This window comes from Ruditapes philippinarum, unplaced genomic scaffold, assembly GCF_026571515.1.
Source record: "Ruditapes philippinarum isolate M1 unplaced genomic scaffold, ASM2657151v2 ctg575_1_1_1_1, whole genome shotgun sequence".
Lineage (NCBI taxonomy): Eukaryota > Metazoa > Mollusca > Bivalvia > Venerida > Veneridae > Ruditapes > Ruditapes philippinarum.
In genome coordinates this window covers 190,095-208,708 of record NW_026857358.1, presented here as the reverse complement: position 1 = coordinate 208,708, position 18,614 = coordinate 190,095, and the positions used below count along the sequence as shown (strand labels likewise).

The 18,614-nt window shown below is 32.8% G+C and overlaps 1 protein-coding gene and 1 long non-coding RNA gene across 2 annotated transcripts in view; one reads left to right on the top strand and one right to left on the bottom strand.

The window, feature by feature from the left end:
* Positions 1-234: 234 nt before the first annotated feature.
* Positions 235-6,560, top strand: LOC132749485 (uncharacterized). The gene is made up of 2 exons (XR_009628426.1): positions 235-3,074; positions 3,779-6,560. It is a non-coding gene; the product is annotated as an uncharacterized LOC132749485 (long non-coding RNA).
* Positions 6,272-18,614, bottom strand: part of LOC132749484 (glutamyl aminopeptidase-like) — a 29,594-nt gene continuing 17,251 nt past the window's right edge. Inside the window, exons 7-18 of the mRNA XM_060739233.1 lie at positions 17,112-17,246; positions 16,531-16,662; positions 15,889-16,067; positions 15,206-15,285; positions 14,653-14,798; positions 13,806-14,009; positions 13,543-13,616; positions 13,040-13,144; positions 12,599-12,769; positions 12,201-12,341; positions 7,339-7,420; positions 6,272-6,807 (exon numbers count right to left, since the gene is read on the bottom strand). Coding sequence (XP_060595216.1) covers positions 6,664-6,807; positions 7,339-7,420; positions 12,201-12,341; positions 12,599-12,769; positions 13,040-13,144; positions 13,543-13,616; positions 13,806-14,009; positions 14,653-14,798; positions 15,206-15,285; positions 15,889-16,067; positions 16,531-16,662; positions 17,112-17,246 — 1,593 coding nt within the window. The 3' untranslated portion in view covers positions 6,272-6,663. The remainder of the gene's footprint in view (positions 6,808-7,338; positions 7,421-12,200; positions 12,342-12,598; positions 12,770-13,039; positions 13,145-13,542; positions 13,617-13,805; positions 14,010-14,652; positions 14,799-15,205; positions 15,286-15,888; positions 16,068-16,530; positions 16,663-17,111; positions 17,247-18,614) is intronic.

Genomic DNA, 18,614 nt, shown 5'->3' with positions numbered 1-18,614 from the left:
GACCATCTGAGACCGGAGCAGACGATTAGTAGGTCGACCGTCTGTATCATTCATAAAAATGGCGTGTAATAACGATCCTATGTTTTTGGTATTTTCTTTGTATTTAAGTGAAATAACAATTATTTCTTTTTAATAAAATGATTAAATATCATTGTATGGATAATTCCGATCAAAAAAGGAAATAAAAATAAAGTGAAAAACATAAGTTTACGCAGAATATCTTCTATTATTATGACAAATGCACTACGAATGTTTTAATTTCATACATTTTCATTATATAAACAATTTATTTCTTGTAAAATTTGAGATATATATTAAAGCAACATTGAAATGATTTTCAAACACCTCAAGTTTTTCCACCTCAAACGATAAAATAATGATAGAAAAATAGAAATATCGGGTGTTATTTTCCAGAGCTAAATCCGTAACGTACCGGAAAACGGCGTTTAGCTAAGTTTTCAAAAAGGTCAATAAACCAATCATGTACGGGGTTAACAGATCACGTGCTCCTCCATGTACCGAAAACAGGTCACGTGCTCCTCCATGCCTCTAAAATTAATGGCACAGGCTCCAGTCCGCAAGGAATGACATTTAGCGCTAAAGCAAGACGCAATCAAATGCAGAAGTTCTATATTTCGAGGTAGGTTTTGTTTAGAACAGTCCCTAGAGCATCATATATTCTACTTAAACCGGGAAATATTACAGTCATCAGGTCTTGTCGAGTAATTCTATAGATATTTAACTCTGTTATTTCATCCCATAACTTCTTAAAAGATAAAGATTGATTCTAAAATTATCACACACAATTTATTCAAACATCAAAAAAGGCTCTCGTTGGAGTGTTTGCCTTTTTTTATATTTCGTGCATACGAATTGTAATTGTTTCTTTTTTTGTACAAACTACTTCTAGATAATTTCTTGATTTTGAAAAACTTAAAAACGATGATAGTGGAAACTGTCAAACTACGTATACAATTTAATGCCATTACTTAATAGCTTTATCTCTAAATCAATAAAATTCAGGGCAGGAAATTTGAAACTTCAAAATCTGTCAAATGTGGAATTATTAATAAAGCTTTATACTTGCTATGTTATAGTTACGGAGTCATTCTGTTTGAATGTTACGATATTTTGTGTGTTTATTCGGCTATGTATCTCGAAGACGAATCTGTATGTCAGAGACTTTGACCTTCTCTGACAGACTAAATCCGTCCGTCCACAAATGATCTTAAGATTAAATACAACCTTATCATATTTTGAATTTTATTTTACAAATCGCGTTCCAATAGGCATTTTAAGTGCACTTCAAAGCCTTTGGTGCACATCTTAATTAAACAGAAAAGAAATGTTTCATTTATACCTGCAATATCATAATTAAAAGCCTATTGCGCACCTTTCTCGCTAAATAAAAACATATTTGAACTGTGAAATACTGTCATTTCTATAGATAAAGAATATTTAAATGATGTTGTACCACAACTTAAACATATTACAGTATATGCTTTATAACATTCTTATGTATTAAGGCATCCAAGAAAAGTTTCTTTTTCTTAGAAGTAAGTCCTAACTTACACTGGACATACAACACAGCTGCAGACAACAATTCTTCAAACGAATGCCAATAACCACATCATGAATAGAAAATCGTAATTTATCTAGCATGTCATAAATAGAAATATATATTTGTATTGCAATTCTGATTACCATTACAAATGACTTGATTTTTGTATATTCTCTCAATATGATTGCTTGTAGTCAGCGTGCATTTGCTCATTTTGTAAGGTCATCTGTGGACTATATTGAAGTAAAAGAGATATTATATTTCTATCATGTTTCGTTTAGGAGAGATTAATTCTGTCCGAACCATTTACATACACAATCATTTAGATTTGCAAACATGTGCAGAAATAGAATGTCATGCTTATGAATAATCGGTATGCTAAAAACTAAAATAAAATATCAATGTCGACCTGAAGAGATAATTCGAAAGATATCGTTTGCAAATTTGGTCTCATTAAATCACGCCATCCTTTGTAAAAGTGTTTAAGAATTGCAAAACAAAATATAATTAGATAATTTGTTGCTATGAATATTATGAAATACAAAATCTGCTTGACAGTATGAAAGATGTCAAAATATTCAAAATAATATATTAAGTTTCAAACTACTTTATTAAATTTTGTGGCATTAAATACCCAACTGAAACACATACTTATAAGCAATAATGTACCAAATAATTTCTTATTGACGTGTATAACGCATACTCATTGGATTAATTTCAAAACCATTCCAAACAAAATTAAAACTGAACAAAAAGGAAATAAGACCCACAATAAACCATTTTGTGACATTGTATGAAGCCAAGGTTCGCGTCATTACTCGTGAAATCTGTTTAAAACACAATCTATCATGGCGCATCTGTTTATTCAGATGAAATTTCTTGCCAGAGAAATTGATAAATATACACATTCCTTCACTGAATACGAGCACGGCTAAGCTACCCGGATATCGGGGATGTACGGCGGATCAAAAGTTCAATCCTGGATATACGGTGCTGTTGGCGCTTCTCCTCGTACATTATAAACACACATTGTCAACTGACACGCTGATCAATAGCTGGAGGACAGTAGGTAAGATTTAACAACATTAATTACCCAGCAATTGACACGTTTATGGAAATACCACGAGCGAGATTGTCTCGCTTTTTATTGAACATATATAAGCTGGGGTTAAGGCAATGATAAAACTCTCGTGTATCCCTTGAGTTAAATAAAAGCTGACACATTGTAGTAGATTTATCGTTTAATAAAAACATCTATATGAACAAAAATTATGAGAATATTAAAATGCATAAAGCCAATATAAGGTTTATTTTTTTTATCTAAAGGATTGTATTTGAGGAAGCATATTTTCCCCTATTCGAACACCAACTATAATCTTTTGGCTTCGTATCTGTTGCAGAAAGTTGGTGGATGTTGGTGCTGTATGATAAGTGATATTTTTAAATACAATTTACATCGTTTTGGACTATTACACACACCATACGGTGATACTTTAACCAATATAATTATACTGTTACAAGTAAAATGGTTTCCTGCGGTGAACATTTTAATGATATAAAGATATTTCATTAAACTATTTTCATTTTTTTTGGAGGGGGGGGGGGATAAATAAACGTTTGTATCAGGAATATAGTTGACAATTGAATAAACGACCAATATAGAATAAGGTCTTTGGAAACTGGTGACCGTTGAAGACCGGAGAAGGTCGAACATAAAACAATTATTTCTTTTTAAGAAAATGATTAAATATGCCTACCATTTTATGAATAATTCCGAGCAAAAAATAGATAACGTAAACACACAAGTTTACGCAGAAAATATCTCTATTTATTATGGCAGATGCCCCTACGAATATTTTAATTCTGTGAATTTTCAGTATAAACAATTCATTGTTTGTAAAATTTGAGATATATATTAAAGAAATATTGATAATTTTCAAACACATCATTCAAATTTTTCCACCTTAAACGGTAAAATAATTATAGAAAATTAGAAATATCACGTAATAGTTTTTTGTTCTTGATAAGCTGTAATTCGGACTTAAATCCGTAACGTACCGGCAAACGGTATTTAGCTAGGTTTTCGAAAAGGTCAATTAACCAATCATGTACGGTTTACAGATCACATGCTCCTCCATGTACCGAAAACAGGTCACGTGCTCCTCCATGCCTCAAAAGTTAAACGCGTACCAATACCCTGCGGTCTCCAGACCGCAGGGAATAACAAAGGTATTAATTTGTTGTGTAAATGTAATGAACAGATCCCGATGACATATCGGTATATTTAGCTAGTTTTTTTAATCCTTGTTTAATTAGATTTTCTTCAGTATCAACGTTACCTTTGGTAGCAGTAGGTTTGGGCTGACTAGGACGGGTCATCTCAACCATCTTTAAATTTCCTGTGCTACCTTAAAAACACCATTCAGATACCAAAAAACAAGCACATTATCGGACACAATTTCAAATATATCTAGGAAACTATAATGTTTAAACTTACCAGATCTTTTGTTTTAAAATGTAATTCTTTTTTCATGATACACACAATAAAAATAAAGCTAGTATCATGACTGAACCTCGTTAATATCTAAATAGTTTGTTTATAAATGTTTGACCATTGTCAACATCAATATTTCCAATGTCGTCTGCATAAAAATCTTTCCCAGAAGAATATTTCGATATCAGAATGTTCAGCATATTTAGGGTATCATGTCACCGGATAAATCTCTTGTGACCTTACAAAGAGCACATGTAATAACATCGTGCACATATAGTGCATTTAATGATATATAGCTGTATAGATTGATTTGCTAGACATGTTTATATATTATGTTTCGTTTTATCTTACGAATCATGAAAAGGATTTAGTATAATTGTATTTATATATAAATCAAGTGCACTGTAGACTTGATAGGAATCTGTAAAAATCATACATTGTTAAGGAGACATTATCATATCAAATGAATATTTTCTTCTTCTCAAGAATTACCGGAATTACGAGTTAGTCTTTATGCCTTATATCTGTCCAATTTTGGCTTAAATAGTCTTTGTTTAGATAGATCACTTCACTGTTTAACATGAAACAGCTGGGCTATTCTTACGCAAGAATTATTCTCACGACTTACAGTAAATCCTACAAAATACTTGAATATATGTCTATACATTATTCATAAATCGCCAAGATAAAAGCAGGATTAAGATGTACATCAGACGAGATTGTCTGACCACAATTTAACTTACAAATCCTTAAAATTCCACTCTCTTTCATCACATGACCGCTCAAATTGGATAAATGACGGTGTTGCTACATAGACTATTAAACAATTTTGGAATTTCGGACACATAACAGGTGAGGAACAATCAAATGCAAACGAACAATATACATCAATAGAATGGTGATAAAATGGTCAATAGAGGGGGATTACAGAATTATGGACATATATAACAGCTTGCCTGGTAGCCTCTTCCAGCATAACATCACATTATGGCTTTCAAAAATGTCGACCAGAATATTCATGTTGCGTTCATAACATTAATTCAAGGAAAGACAACATTTTATTTTTATTTTAGCTCAATTGAGAATAAAACTTTAAATGTATTTAAAGCATTGTAGAGTTCGCTTTCTGGAATTTGTAAGTACTGACGTCATATCAGAAAAAGCGGTCGAGGCCCCCATAGGGATCGTTCCGAAAGTTACTTTAGTTGAGAGACAGACCCTAAAAACTAGGTGACCACTTCACTGTCGTCTTACTTCATATACATTGTTTTCATAGAGTCTGGTAACAATTCTGATTTATAATGCCTGAAAAATTTCAACTTAGTTCTTATAATTGGAATTTTACAGTTGTATGATATTGTACAAAATTACCGATAACACACTTCGTATATATGTATACATATAAAATAGTTGTTTTTAAATACTAATCAGGAGACAAAAAATGGTCAGATACGTTTTTATTTGAAAATAAAATCAACCTAATATTCGGACAGGTAAACGGCGAATTGTATATCATTTTAAATCAGCTTATCTTTACTTAAGCCAATGGTGATGCATACATTCTCTATGCTTTTCACAAAACATATATTTATGTAGACAGCAACGAGGAAACAAGTGACAAACATTAGGTACAACACCTTAAAATGAACGATTCGAAAACCATTTCATCAAGGGAGCGTAAATTGTTCCTTCCATAATCCCCCATTCGTTCTATCCATTTATTGCGAACAAAATAATGTCAAATTTTGATCCCCGATGTCATTTATCAATAGTCCAGTGACATCTTAATCGATTTCTGTGAAAATGTTACAAATATAAGAGTGATTTAGACCCTTCCGATTTGTTCCTTAAAATTGAAATTATCAGGAGATATCTGAAAAGTATCCACGTAATTCCATTTAAGCCTTTGAAAACCCATTACGGAGTTTCACAATTCTGCAATATCCATTCATCACAATAAAATAACTGCGCATAGATTGGGACAACACGAGCATGACGGAATCCATGGCCAACTTATTGCTTTTAAAATTACGAAATGTATCGCAGGTATGCAATAAACAGTGAGTTTAAATCCCCGAAAAGGTGTATCAAATTAGGGGTAAACTATCATTATTATCCTGTTATGAAACTTTCATATTAGAAACATGTGTAAAATTAGAATTTTATAAACAACTTGAATCTATTGTGCAGATTAGGAGATAAAAGAGGAAAAAAACAACCTTCAATAGTTTACATGGATACATGTATTATGAATACAGCACTGATATACACTTTATATATATATATATATTTATCAATATATCAATATATATATTATTGTTATTTTTATTGTCTAAATATATAAAGGTAATCTGTAAATTACATCATCGGAATTACACCATGTTTAATGATTATTATTCAAATCATATCAATATCAAAATGCTTAGTTTCCATTGGCTATATTAGTGTTCATATACCATGTTAATACGTTTACATTCAAACTTTGAAATGAATGGCCTTTTTTTTTATAAAATGTATTATTTTTTAAAACACACATGCATAGTCCTATATACACACACTATTTAAATATTTTGTTTTGTCACAAGTATGTTGATCACGTGATCATACGTCACACTTGCTGCTGGAGCCAGTTCTTGATATTGTCTGCATTGTTCGTCATCCAGTCGATGTTGTTTTGGATACTCTCCCTTGCTTGTATTCTGGCGCGAGATCCAGCACCCGCATCCGGATACTTGTTAAAAAATTCGTCAGCCTAAATATATTATTTATGCGGGTTTAATTTCAAGTCTTCAAAATGTTCACAAGTACTGATTGAGTGGCTGATGGAGGAAAGCCACTACGAACATCAGTAGAACCACCGTCTTACATGTATCAGTCAATCGACTGAGAGAATGAAACCAATAAAATATAAAAATAAACTTTCAATAGTATCATTTATACTTGTATTTATTTCTATCTATTCATCTTAAAATCTTAAAAAAATGAAATGAAAACTTGTTAGCATTTTATCCCGTTCATATTCTACATTTCTTTTACCATGATAAATATGTTATATACTTGTCCATCTTTTAATCTAGACAAAATCTTTTATTTGGGAAAATTTCAAATTATGTATGGAGGAAATAGCGAACAGTGCAAACCAAGATACATGCGGCTGATGTAAGTCTGCACTGGTCATATTGGTAGAATTTGTTGCCTCCAGCAGACTACGGGTTAATATGAATTCTCTGTCTGTGAAGTTGGAACATTTTCTATCATTTGCAGGAAACTATGTTAAACTTACCTCTTGTAGCTTAAACTGGGTGTTATACTTGCTGATGATACTCGGAACAAGTCGCCCTAAATACCGATTATACAACGAGAATCTGAAAATTATAATACTACGGTTAAAGGGAGGTAAAGCCTCATAACACAAGCAAGTTATGCCGACATATTTATCTGATGATAACATATTCTTGACAGGAACGTTCACTCTTTTTATATTAAACTTTTTTATCGGTAGAAGAATATTTAGATACAAACCTTTGTCGGAACGATAAAAGAAAATATGTCAATTCTCAAACAGTAAAAAGTTACAAATTGTACTGAAAATTAGATTTAGTTGATATATAGGGATAATTGAGAAGTAAATTCGTTGGAAAAGTTCCAATTTCTTTAAAAGTGACCCCAGGAAACAGTTTTAGGGACTGACAGACAGACGGGCTGACAGACAGAGGGATTCTGGAAATAGTCAAGCTAGGGCACTGAATGATTTGAGTGATAATAAGGAACCTATGCTTGAAGTTTGAAGTACATACCTTAAGAAAGAAAGAAGTTATAGAAAACAAACAACATTTTCTTTAAGAAAATTTTTAGTTCAATGATGATAATTCAAATAATATAGGTGCTAGAATTATGAACTTTACCATAAATGTGTGTGAGTGATGATAAAGACATATATTTGAAGTTTGAAGTAGATACATTGAGAAATAAAGAACTTATAAAAAATTACATTTCTTCATGAACATTCTAAGTTCATGGTGGTAATTCTTGGTGCTAGAGTTGCGAACCTTGTCACGTATGATGTGGTTGATAATCAGAAACATATATTTTTAGTTTAAAGTAAATACTACATAAAAACTTTAATCAGAAAACTTGACGCAGTCGCCGGCGCTGGATGAGTAGGACAGCTCTCAATATACGATATAGAGTTGAGCTTATTATGATGTGCATAATCTCCATACTGCAATATATCCATATTTCAAGTGTCATAAAAATATTTTCAGTACTTTTCGAGCTATCACAAATAGTGTTATATTTGCTATATTTTAAGTATATTTGTTGCCATAGGAACCAATTCTTTTTTAATATAATAATTAAAAAAAAAAGATGTCCAGACTGCCATCTACCCGTATATTAAAGATCCTGTATGTTGTGATCAAAGTGGTAAACCACACTAAGTGAAATTATATATATGTGCATAATTATGCAAAAAAAACAATTTACAAACATCGAAGAATATGTAAAATGTGTACTGCAAATATTTGTGGATATTATATGTTATCATTAAAATATATGTATTCATTTCTTATTGTAAAATTTGACTTAAACTTTATAGAAAATAAATGTTTTATTACCTCCCTTTATTAACATGACACGTTAAATTCTTTATAAATAATGTTTTTTGGAACCTACAATATTGATAAATTTTAATTTGAGCATCAAATTTATGATTTAAAACCATAAGAAATTGTGTTACAGGATCTTTAAGTTTCCAATACGTTTTGCGTTATCACAGTTTCTGTGTTATATTCGCAATATTTTAAGCCGATTTGTTGCCGTGATAACCAAATTTTCAACATAGTAAGAAAAAAGGCGTGCATAATCCCCAGCCTGCCATCTATTCATATTTCAAGTTTCATAGAAAAATTATTTCAGTACTTTTATGTTATCACGGGATCCAGTTTTGTGGACGGACGGACGGGCGTAAGGACAGACGGATGGTAAACCTAAAGTCCCTTCCGGTTAAACCAGTAGGGGACTAATCATGGCAGGGGAAAGAAACTTTCAGAAATAAATGAAGAACTAACTAATATGCGGATTCATCCGGGTAGTCTGACAGTTTGAATAGGACGCAAACAGTTGATGTGAATACGAGATAATCTCGGATGTAGGTATAAACAGCTTCAGTCATATGTTTGTGTCATCACTAAGTTTTGGATCTCCATTTAACAAAGTTAAGAGAGTTACTGAACAAATGGTAGATATAATATAAAGAAAACACGCCCTTCTGTCAGCATAGCGTTGATATTCAAAGCAAAATGTGTGATTACTTACCTCTATGCCACCATGACAAAGAGGAGATAGAGAAATATTTGTTTTTTTTAGAGAACTACATTCAGTACGAAGTCCAGTATGATCCCCTTCATGGTAATATATGGGACATTTAGAGCTTTTTTCGTCTCAAATGGGTTTGAAAGTGAATTTGTTTAACTAAGGAAGGGCGTTCCATTGTATCAGGGCAGGTGGTAGGAAAACATTTAGATTAAAAAAAGGAGATAATCGTTTTTCAAATAAGCTGAATATTCGTAGCATTGCGTAGTTTGAACCTGGAAGTTTCACCTACAGTAGGTGGAAGTAAAAAACACAGGTATTTCATTGTTGATAAAAATATAAGCGAATTTTTTTTTTGTCAGTCAGTCGGACAGATGAAAGATTTGACAAGTTTTTACCAGTCATGTATAGTTGAGTCTGACGTGAGAGAATCTGGCGGTCATTTGTAAGAAGTAATTATGTATGTTTAACCGTGCGTGTATATAAGTGTGAGTACTTCATTACGGAGTAATCTGAATTTTGTACCAGTGGTATGAATTCTTGTGATGGTAGTTTATATTTGTTTGGGTCGTCAGACCAAACAAATATTAGTAGCGAAATTTCAGACCCTAATATGCTTATTTGCAAATACCGAAAGAAGTCCGAACTCCACGAAGCGGTTACTTCCCTTTATAAGTACACTAACGCCGAAAAATTAAGGTGAGATCACTGCGTAAAGATTGTCAAATGACAGGCGCATTAATTTTTCAAGCCTTCCTGGGGAAATAGTTCCCGATTGGTCGAAGATTTCTAATATTGTGTAATTCTTTACAGATATAAATGCTTATATTAAGGTCCGTGATTATTTACATCAGTGTTAAACAACAGGTTTACCGTGAACAAAATATCTCGAAATTAATATGGTAACAAACCTTAATCTAGAATAATGTGGTTTTCTACAGGTTGTTATCTTATAACTTCCCCGTGGTCGAGGGGTTACACGCTCTTTTAGGAAGCCAGAAGTCTGGAGTTTAAATCCCAGTTAAGGCAACTCATATTTTTTTGTGTTTTTTTTGTTCGTTTTTTTTATTATAAATTGTTTAAGCCAAATAAACATTGAATATCAGTGTTGCAATTAGCCTTATAGCCAATTTACTACATTTATAACACTAGAAACAGCATTGGTGGCACTATACAAAAACAAATTGGATTATATTCTCACAACCTTCACCTTCCTGACATTCTAAGACCCAAACAAATTCAGCGCCTTTTGTGCTTTATTTGTTTTGCTAGTGTATTAGTTTCTTTATATCTGTTATAACCCGTGGCACATCGTTTGGCTTAACAGTTACTTGTCTCGTTAGGATGACCGATTTAGATAGCTCTAGGAGTTTGTTACTAAAATAGGAAATGTAGCTGTTGATTTCATCAGTTTTCAACTGATTCCAGTCGGTGTTTAAAAACTTCTATTTTCAAGATCAAACCTTCTAACGTAGTGTAAAGTATTTTTTTTTAATTAAAACTGACATCACCATAACAATTCTCTGTCCTATCGGCCCATGAAAGTTTTTGAGTATTATTTCATTACAAGGTATGTTAAGAGTTGAGCCACGTTTCACTAAAAGCAAGGACTTCAAACATACCAAACTCAGCTCCCAAGTTGTTTATCTTGTCGTTATCTTATCCTTATTCTTGTTCTCAATTAATACTGATATTTCTGACATTGTATTAGATATAAACGAAAGAAATAAAGAAATAAAACTAGTGGATGTTGAATCTCTGGACCTGGGTTTAGATGGATGTTGCTCTGTCTATATGGCACAATACCCAACAGACATAATCAGAGACTGAAAGAGCAAGCATAAAATGTCTGGTGAAAGTGCAAGTGGGGAGTAAGGTACATAATATTGTGTTTGCTTCGATTATCAGTTGAGAAAACACTAAATATGTAATTATTAGGCGTGATGGGAAGTAGTACAGTGATATGCATGAATAAAGATAATTTCCTTTGGCTATCAAAATGTGCGATCATGGAGGGACAGGTTTCTCAATATTTTATCGCTGACAGGAGCTAGAAAGAGACTAACCACGATCAGCATGTGCATACACTGACATTATCATCATTCTACAAGTAAAATATTCAGGATTGATAGAAATTTGATTATGTTAAATAACAGGATTACAGGTTAGGCTAGATTTACAGAAAAGAGAACAGAAAAAGAAAAGGATATGATTGTTTTAGATATTTTTTTAGCTATGCTCCTAACCAAAAAAATAAACAAGAAAAAATTACAAAGGACAATTATTTAAAAAAATACAAAAGACAGTTATGGTCCTTAAACAATTCAAATTTCCTCATTGATATGAAGCTTCAAGTTGCTACATCCCTTTTTCAGTTCAGTATGAAAAATACAAAGAGCAATTACTTCATAATTATGGAAAATGTTCTGTTTTTAAGCACTGCAACATTTCTGGCTATATGTGATCTATCAATCTATGAAGGTTCAAGTTAATACCTTTTGAACTGTGCCCCACTTACAAAAATTAAGTATGACGACAACAAGGGGTCACAATTATGAAAAAGAGTGTTATGGTTCTAAGCATTGCACTTTTCCCTAATGAGATCTATGTATATGTTTAAGTTGAAATGCCGGGGCAATAACTAGAGGGTTATGGTTCTTTCGACAATGCACGTGTCTTCAATGAGTTGTAACTTCAAATGAATTTTAAATTAATGACTCAAATAGTTTCAGTTTTATGCTTATACAAAAGTTTGACAGACGGTCGAACGAACGGCCGCATGACATCGCCATATCTATATGAACCAGGGTCACATGTTTCGAACATTCTTACCTATTCACAATATAGTCATAATTAGCTCTGACCCAGTTCCATGCTAGTGGATTTCCAACTGGATTCCTCGAAATATACGTGACAACCGTGAAGAAATCCTGTGAGCCAATCATCGTCGTATTTTTGCTGAATTCAAGGTATCTGTAATGTACAAATGATGCCAATCAAATTTTCATTTGAGCAGGTATTAACAAATTAGAGGTGTGCAATATTGGTGAGTGAGGAAAACATAGAGAGGTATAGTGATGTGTACAGAATTTAGGTTTCTTTGTAAATATCTCGTCATCATAAATTGTGCGATTTTATTGTAAATATTCAGTCTGGTAGGACTGAGTATCTGTGACGGATATTCTTTGATAAAGTGACACTCTTGTTCTTTATAAAAAAAAAATTCTAACCTGTTTAGTAGCCAGACATGTTTGGTATTGGCTAGACCATACAGCAGTTTGATCTTTTCCTGAGGTACAGTTTCCTGTAAATATTTGTTCCACATAAAGTTCCAGTCTGATTCTGTACCCTCTGAACTCATGCCGTACTTGTATACGTATGTCCTTATATTAGGAGATATGCTGAAATATAGAAAACAAATGGTTTACTCGGATATGAAAAGAAATGAAACCATTAAAGATGATGATAAATATATTGATTTAAGTTTCTCTTGCATTTGGTTTTTCTCCCACTACCCGTTCAGCCTCTTATCATATAAGGAGAACTCAACTGAGGTCCGAAAGCCTTAAAGGTTACATTTTAACAAATGTTTCCATTTGAACCGATCGTTGTAATATACCAATATGAAGATTAAATATTGAAACAAAATCTCAAATTATAGATTGACATACAATTCGCCATTGTCAATCCATCCTCTAAACTTCATAGTTGCATTTCCAAGACAATATGTATCTGCAAATTCACACGCTAGTTGTATTATATTAGATCGCATTAATCTGAAATTAGAAAACATTTTACATTGTATCGATACATACATTTTAAAACTCATACCATTCCATTTATTCAAAAATATAAACGTTTAACAGTCAAGCCTTTGATCTAAACTGTACAAAACAAACATTAAAGTTATTTAAGTGAAAAATGATTGGCCCGATTAAATCAGAAATACTGGAACTCGGCATTGTTTAATATAGATAAGCAACAAAAAGAAAACATTTCGAACAAGAAAACTAAAAAAAAACATTTCAAATTTAACCCCCTGAGCGTTTGTCACAATTATAGCAGATTCGTGCCACAATCTACAACGAGGCCAAACTTCACTTTCTGGCTTTTTTTATTTAAATCGTTTAACTAACTATAGACTGTTAGAGGGTTAAATAGTATATAAACTCACTTGTCAAGATGTGAATCACCATCTTCCCATGTAAGCCGATCCATCACTGGACGTACTTTCTTTGCAAAATATTTCTAAAAGAGACCAGCAAGTTTTAGATGCATAAGAATAATCAGAAACTATCAGACAATATAAATTGCCTATTTCAAACTTCATGAAGCAACTTCTGGATCAGAATAAACGGAAATGATCCAGCTTACATTCAGTACAAAATTTGACGACTTACTATTCATTTTTTGTGCATTTGTTCTTTGTATACATACCCTTAGAGAGTCAAAATGTCCGCTGGTGATGAACATATCTTTTATATATGTTATACCACTGTAAGCGGAGTCCCATGGTAAATGATGGTACTCCTTGTCCAAATACTTGGTCATTTCTAACGCTAATTCATAACTGATATATCCAGCACGAGCTAGATTGAACGCATCGTCTACAAGACCTGTCCTATCAGCAGGGTAAGGTATCTGAAGAAAAAAAATAAGACGGTATCTCAAGTATAACTTTTATGACAGAAAAGATCCGTTGTAGAAATCTGAAGGTTAGAGAATATGAAAGAGAAGGATAAATAATGCACAAAACAGGTCCACTGCTGTCTTTCAAGTTCATCTTTCATTAGTTTTTAATTTCTTTAAGATTGTGCTATATAATCTTCTGTTTAACATAAAGTATGATATTGTAAAAAAGCTCGAGTTATAAGTTGATGGCACGTGAGATGAACTGAATTGTACATTGGAAATCGTTAATAATTACATCGATTACTAGAAGATGAGAGAATCATTATTATTAATCTTTGATGTACATTAGCCCTCACCATGCTGACCAAAAAGTGTAACCTTTGCCAAAATATGGAGCCACGCCATCTTGCACATCCGTGAAGTCTGACCAGGCTCTATACTGTTAGCTGATTAACTTTAAAGTTCGTCCCTTTATATGGATAACATGCATACTGCACATGTCCATTTAAGAAATTCAGCAGATGAATTGTTTTTCGTCACAATGTCTATATTTTCTCAACATGTAAATATGTTTCTCAACATGTAAATTGATTCTTTGGTGTTTTGTTTGTTTTTGTCTCTAAAAAAGCAATCAATGATAAACTATACACACAGCTGCTGGTCCTTGAGATTCCAGAGCGTCTGCTATTCTTCTCCAAACATCCGGGGGATAGTTCACTCTGTAGAAACCGGTGTCATTCACATTGAACTTGATTAAAGCGTTCCCTTGGCTCATGTCAGTGTTCACATCAAATGAAACTAAATTAATACATACATTTGTATATGTTGGGAAAACGATGAATTGCAATGTATTAAGAATACGAGTATAACTACAACTAACGCATAAAATCATCATGAAATAGCATCGTCATTATCATGAAAATGTAAATCTAGAAGCTTTTGAAGATTTGACTTAAAATGTGATAGGAAAAACCCAAGGGGTTCCTCCCTTTATCTACAAATGTCAGAGGATATGAAAATACCTAAAGTTATGTACATCGAAAATATACAAAATATTAACCATTGATTGATACTTAAAAACTTTCCTATCAATATTACAAGATATAAAATGCCTGTGGTTACCTACACCTACAAATAATGATTTTTAAGATGTAAAAGCAGAGACTTATATAATAGCTCTGTGATAAAAGAAAATGAATATTTACCAGAATCGTCATCTTTTGTGATCCACTTTATTTTATATTCACCATTGTCTATATAATCCAGCTGTACAAACCATTTATATCTGTTAACAATTAACAAAACATATTAGTACATATTAGTACACTTTCAAAATAGATAAAATGCAGAATGCATTGTTAGACTGGTCATGTACTGCAGATGGAAAAGACAGTCATCCCCAAAGTTGTCACGAGGTGTACACCCAATAGGGAGAAGGAAAATGTGAAAAGCAAAGGCAACATGTAGAAGATACCCAGACAAAGAAATGGAGGTTAAAGTACAGATTGGCTTCGTTGGAGCTCTCTGATAGCAGCCTAATGCACACACCAGCGATGATTAAAATAAAAGAAAAATCAGAAGTACTCATTTAATGTAATCTGTACCCTTTTATTGCATTCTCATGATTTGATTTAATAAAGGAATCAGAAAATACTCAGATATGAGCTGTTATTATTAGTTCTTTTACAAATAGAAACCGTACCATGGAATGAAATACGTACATGTTAGTGTTTATAAAGTGAATTTAACAATTAATAACCTAAAAGGAAGCGACCGGTAGGGAGCGACCTTGGGTTCTTATGTATGTTTTTGTTCAACGTTAATGAAAACCAAGTATAACAAAACAATATTGAAAACAAACTTATACACTATTTATATTTCAAATTACCTAAAAGGAGACTCATTTTCGTCGTAGTTCATGTTTTTATCTGCCAGGAAACGTTTTTGAGACGCTGTGACACGTGTTTTGCTACCACTATTTACATAGGTCACGTTTATATAAGGTAAACCCATCTGTAAGGTCCATGTGTCCATGACCTCCTTCACACTGTATCCAGCCACGGGCACCTAATAATTTAGAGATAATGTTCTTTTCTTAACAAAAACTTATCTAGTAGCGAAGTCTGCACGTGGCGGGTTGAAAAACGGTTGAACATCTTATAACGTGGCATTTACACCACCAACCTACTTACAGCTCTTACCAGGTCAAACAGGCGTATAAAGCTTATAAAGGTACATGAATCGCGTAATTTCTTCCATACTTTTATTCCGCATGTAACATTCATGTCCAAATTTGAAAATAATATTTTGTTATTGCTCTGATCATTTTGTTGTTCTATCTTTAACGATTCATATAGTTTCTATTACTTTCTGTAGTTAAACATATGATAAAAATAAAGTTTACACGCATAAAAACTATACAACATTATGTAAACCTATCAAAAAGGGTTACATAAATATGTTATGGAACGGGAAACCCTAAACATTGTCTAATGACTTTACAGATAGTTACAGATAAGCATTTGCTAACCTGTCCGAGGTCGTCCCAGAGGTCATTAGTAGTGGCTGTTGACCATTCGTACTTCTTCAAATATGTTGATATACCATCAAAAAACACCCCGCTCCCCATCATCTCTTGTAACATTCGGAGAATCGATGCCCCCTGAAAAGTTAAGAAGAGATTAAAATATACAGAGATACAACGCTTAATGAAAAACATAAATCTGTGACGTCTTGGGCACACATGAACTCTGAGGAATGAAATAAATGTTGTCTGTAAAACATATCCATTATTTGTCAATAAATACATGAAGAAACGAACTAAACCTAAACACCAAAACTAATCCTTGTAAATGATGTGTTGCAATTCTATTAACAAACATCAGTAATTCAGTTATATAAAAAACTAAATATGCATATGAAATCCAAGTAAAAAAAACACTGAACAGTGCCGAACTTAATGCACAAGAATCTGAAAACATTGGATGTATGTTCGATCACAGAATCTGGAAGTCTTCACTGATATGAAGGAAAGAGAAGTCGAGTATAGATTAGATAAACAAGTAAATGGTTGAACGTTTCACGCGGTAAGTTTATACACATGTATTTGACCTTGCTGTAAGAAATGGCATCGAAAACTTCAGTGATCTGGTTAGGATGGCTGACTGGTACTACAATAGGATGTGAGTTGACTCCAGCGTCTGTAACCATGACAGGCTTGACATCATCAACTACCATCTGATCCATCTGTTAACGATATGATTTCGTAATTAACAAAGCATTACATCAACTACCATCTGATCTGTTAACAATATGATTTCGTAATTAACAAAGCATTTCATCAACTACCATCTAATCGATCTGTTACCGATATGATTTCGTAATTAACAAAACATTACATCAACTACCATCTGATCTACCTGTTACCGATATGATTTCGTAATTAACAAAACATTACATCAACTACCATCTGATCTACCTGTTACCGATATGATTTCGTGATTAACATAGCATTACATCAACTACCATCTGATCTATCTGTTACCGATATGATTTCGTAATTAACAAAGCATTACATCAACTACAATCTGATCTATCTGTTAACGATATGACTTCCTGATTAACAAAGCATTACATCAACAACTATCTGATTCATCTGTTAACGATATGATTTCGTGATTAACAAAGCATTACAAGAACTACTATCTGATCTACCTGTTAACGATATGACTTCGTGATTAACAAAGCATTACAACAACTACCATCTGATATATCTGTTAACGATGTGACTTCGTGATTAACAAGGCATTACATCAACTACTATCTGATCTACCTGTTAACGATATGACTTCGTGATTAACAAAGCATTACAACAACTACCATCTGATCCATTTGTTAACGATATGACTTCGTGATTAACAAAGCATTACAACAACTACCATCTGATTCATTGTTAACGATATGCCTTCGTGATTAACAAAGCATTACATCAACTACTATCTGATCCACTTGTTAACGATATGACTTCGTGACTAACAAAGCATTACAATATCTACAATCTGATTTATTTGTAAACGATATGACTTCGTGATTAACAAAGCATTACATCAACTACCATCTGATCCACCTGTTAACGATATGACTTCGTGATTTACAAAGCATTATAACATCTACTATCTGATCCACCTGTTAACGATATGACTTCGTGATTAACAAAGCATTACAATATCTACAATCTGATCTATCTGTTACCGATATGACTTCGTGATTTACAAAGCATTACAACAACTACCATCTGATCTATCTGTTTACGATATGACTTTGTTATTAACAAAGCATTACATCAACTACAAACTGATGCATCTGTTAACGATATGACTTCGTGATTAACAAAGCATTACATCAACTACCATCTGATCCACATGTTACCGATATGACTTTGTGATTAACAAAGCATTACAACAACTACCATCTGATCCATCTGTTAACAATATGACTTCGTGATTAACAAAGCATTACATCAACTACCATCTGATCCACATGTTACCGATATGACTTTGTGATTAACAAAGCACTACATAAACTACCATCTGATCTACCTGTTACCGATATGAC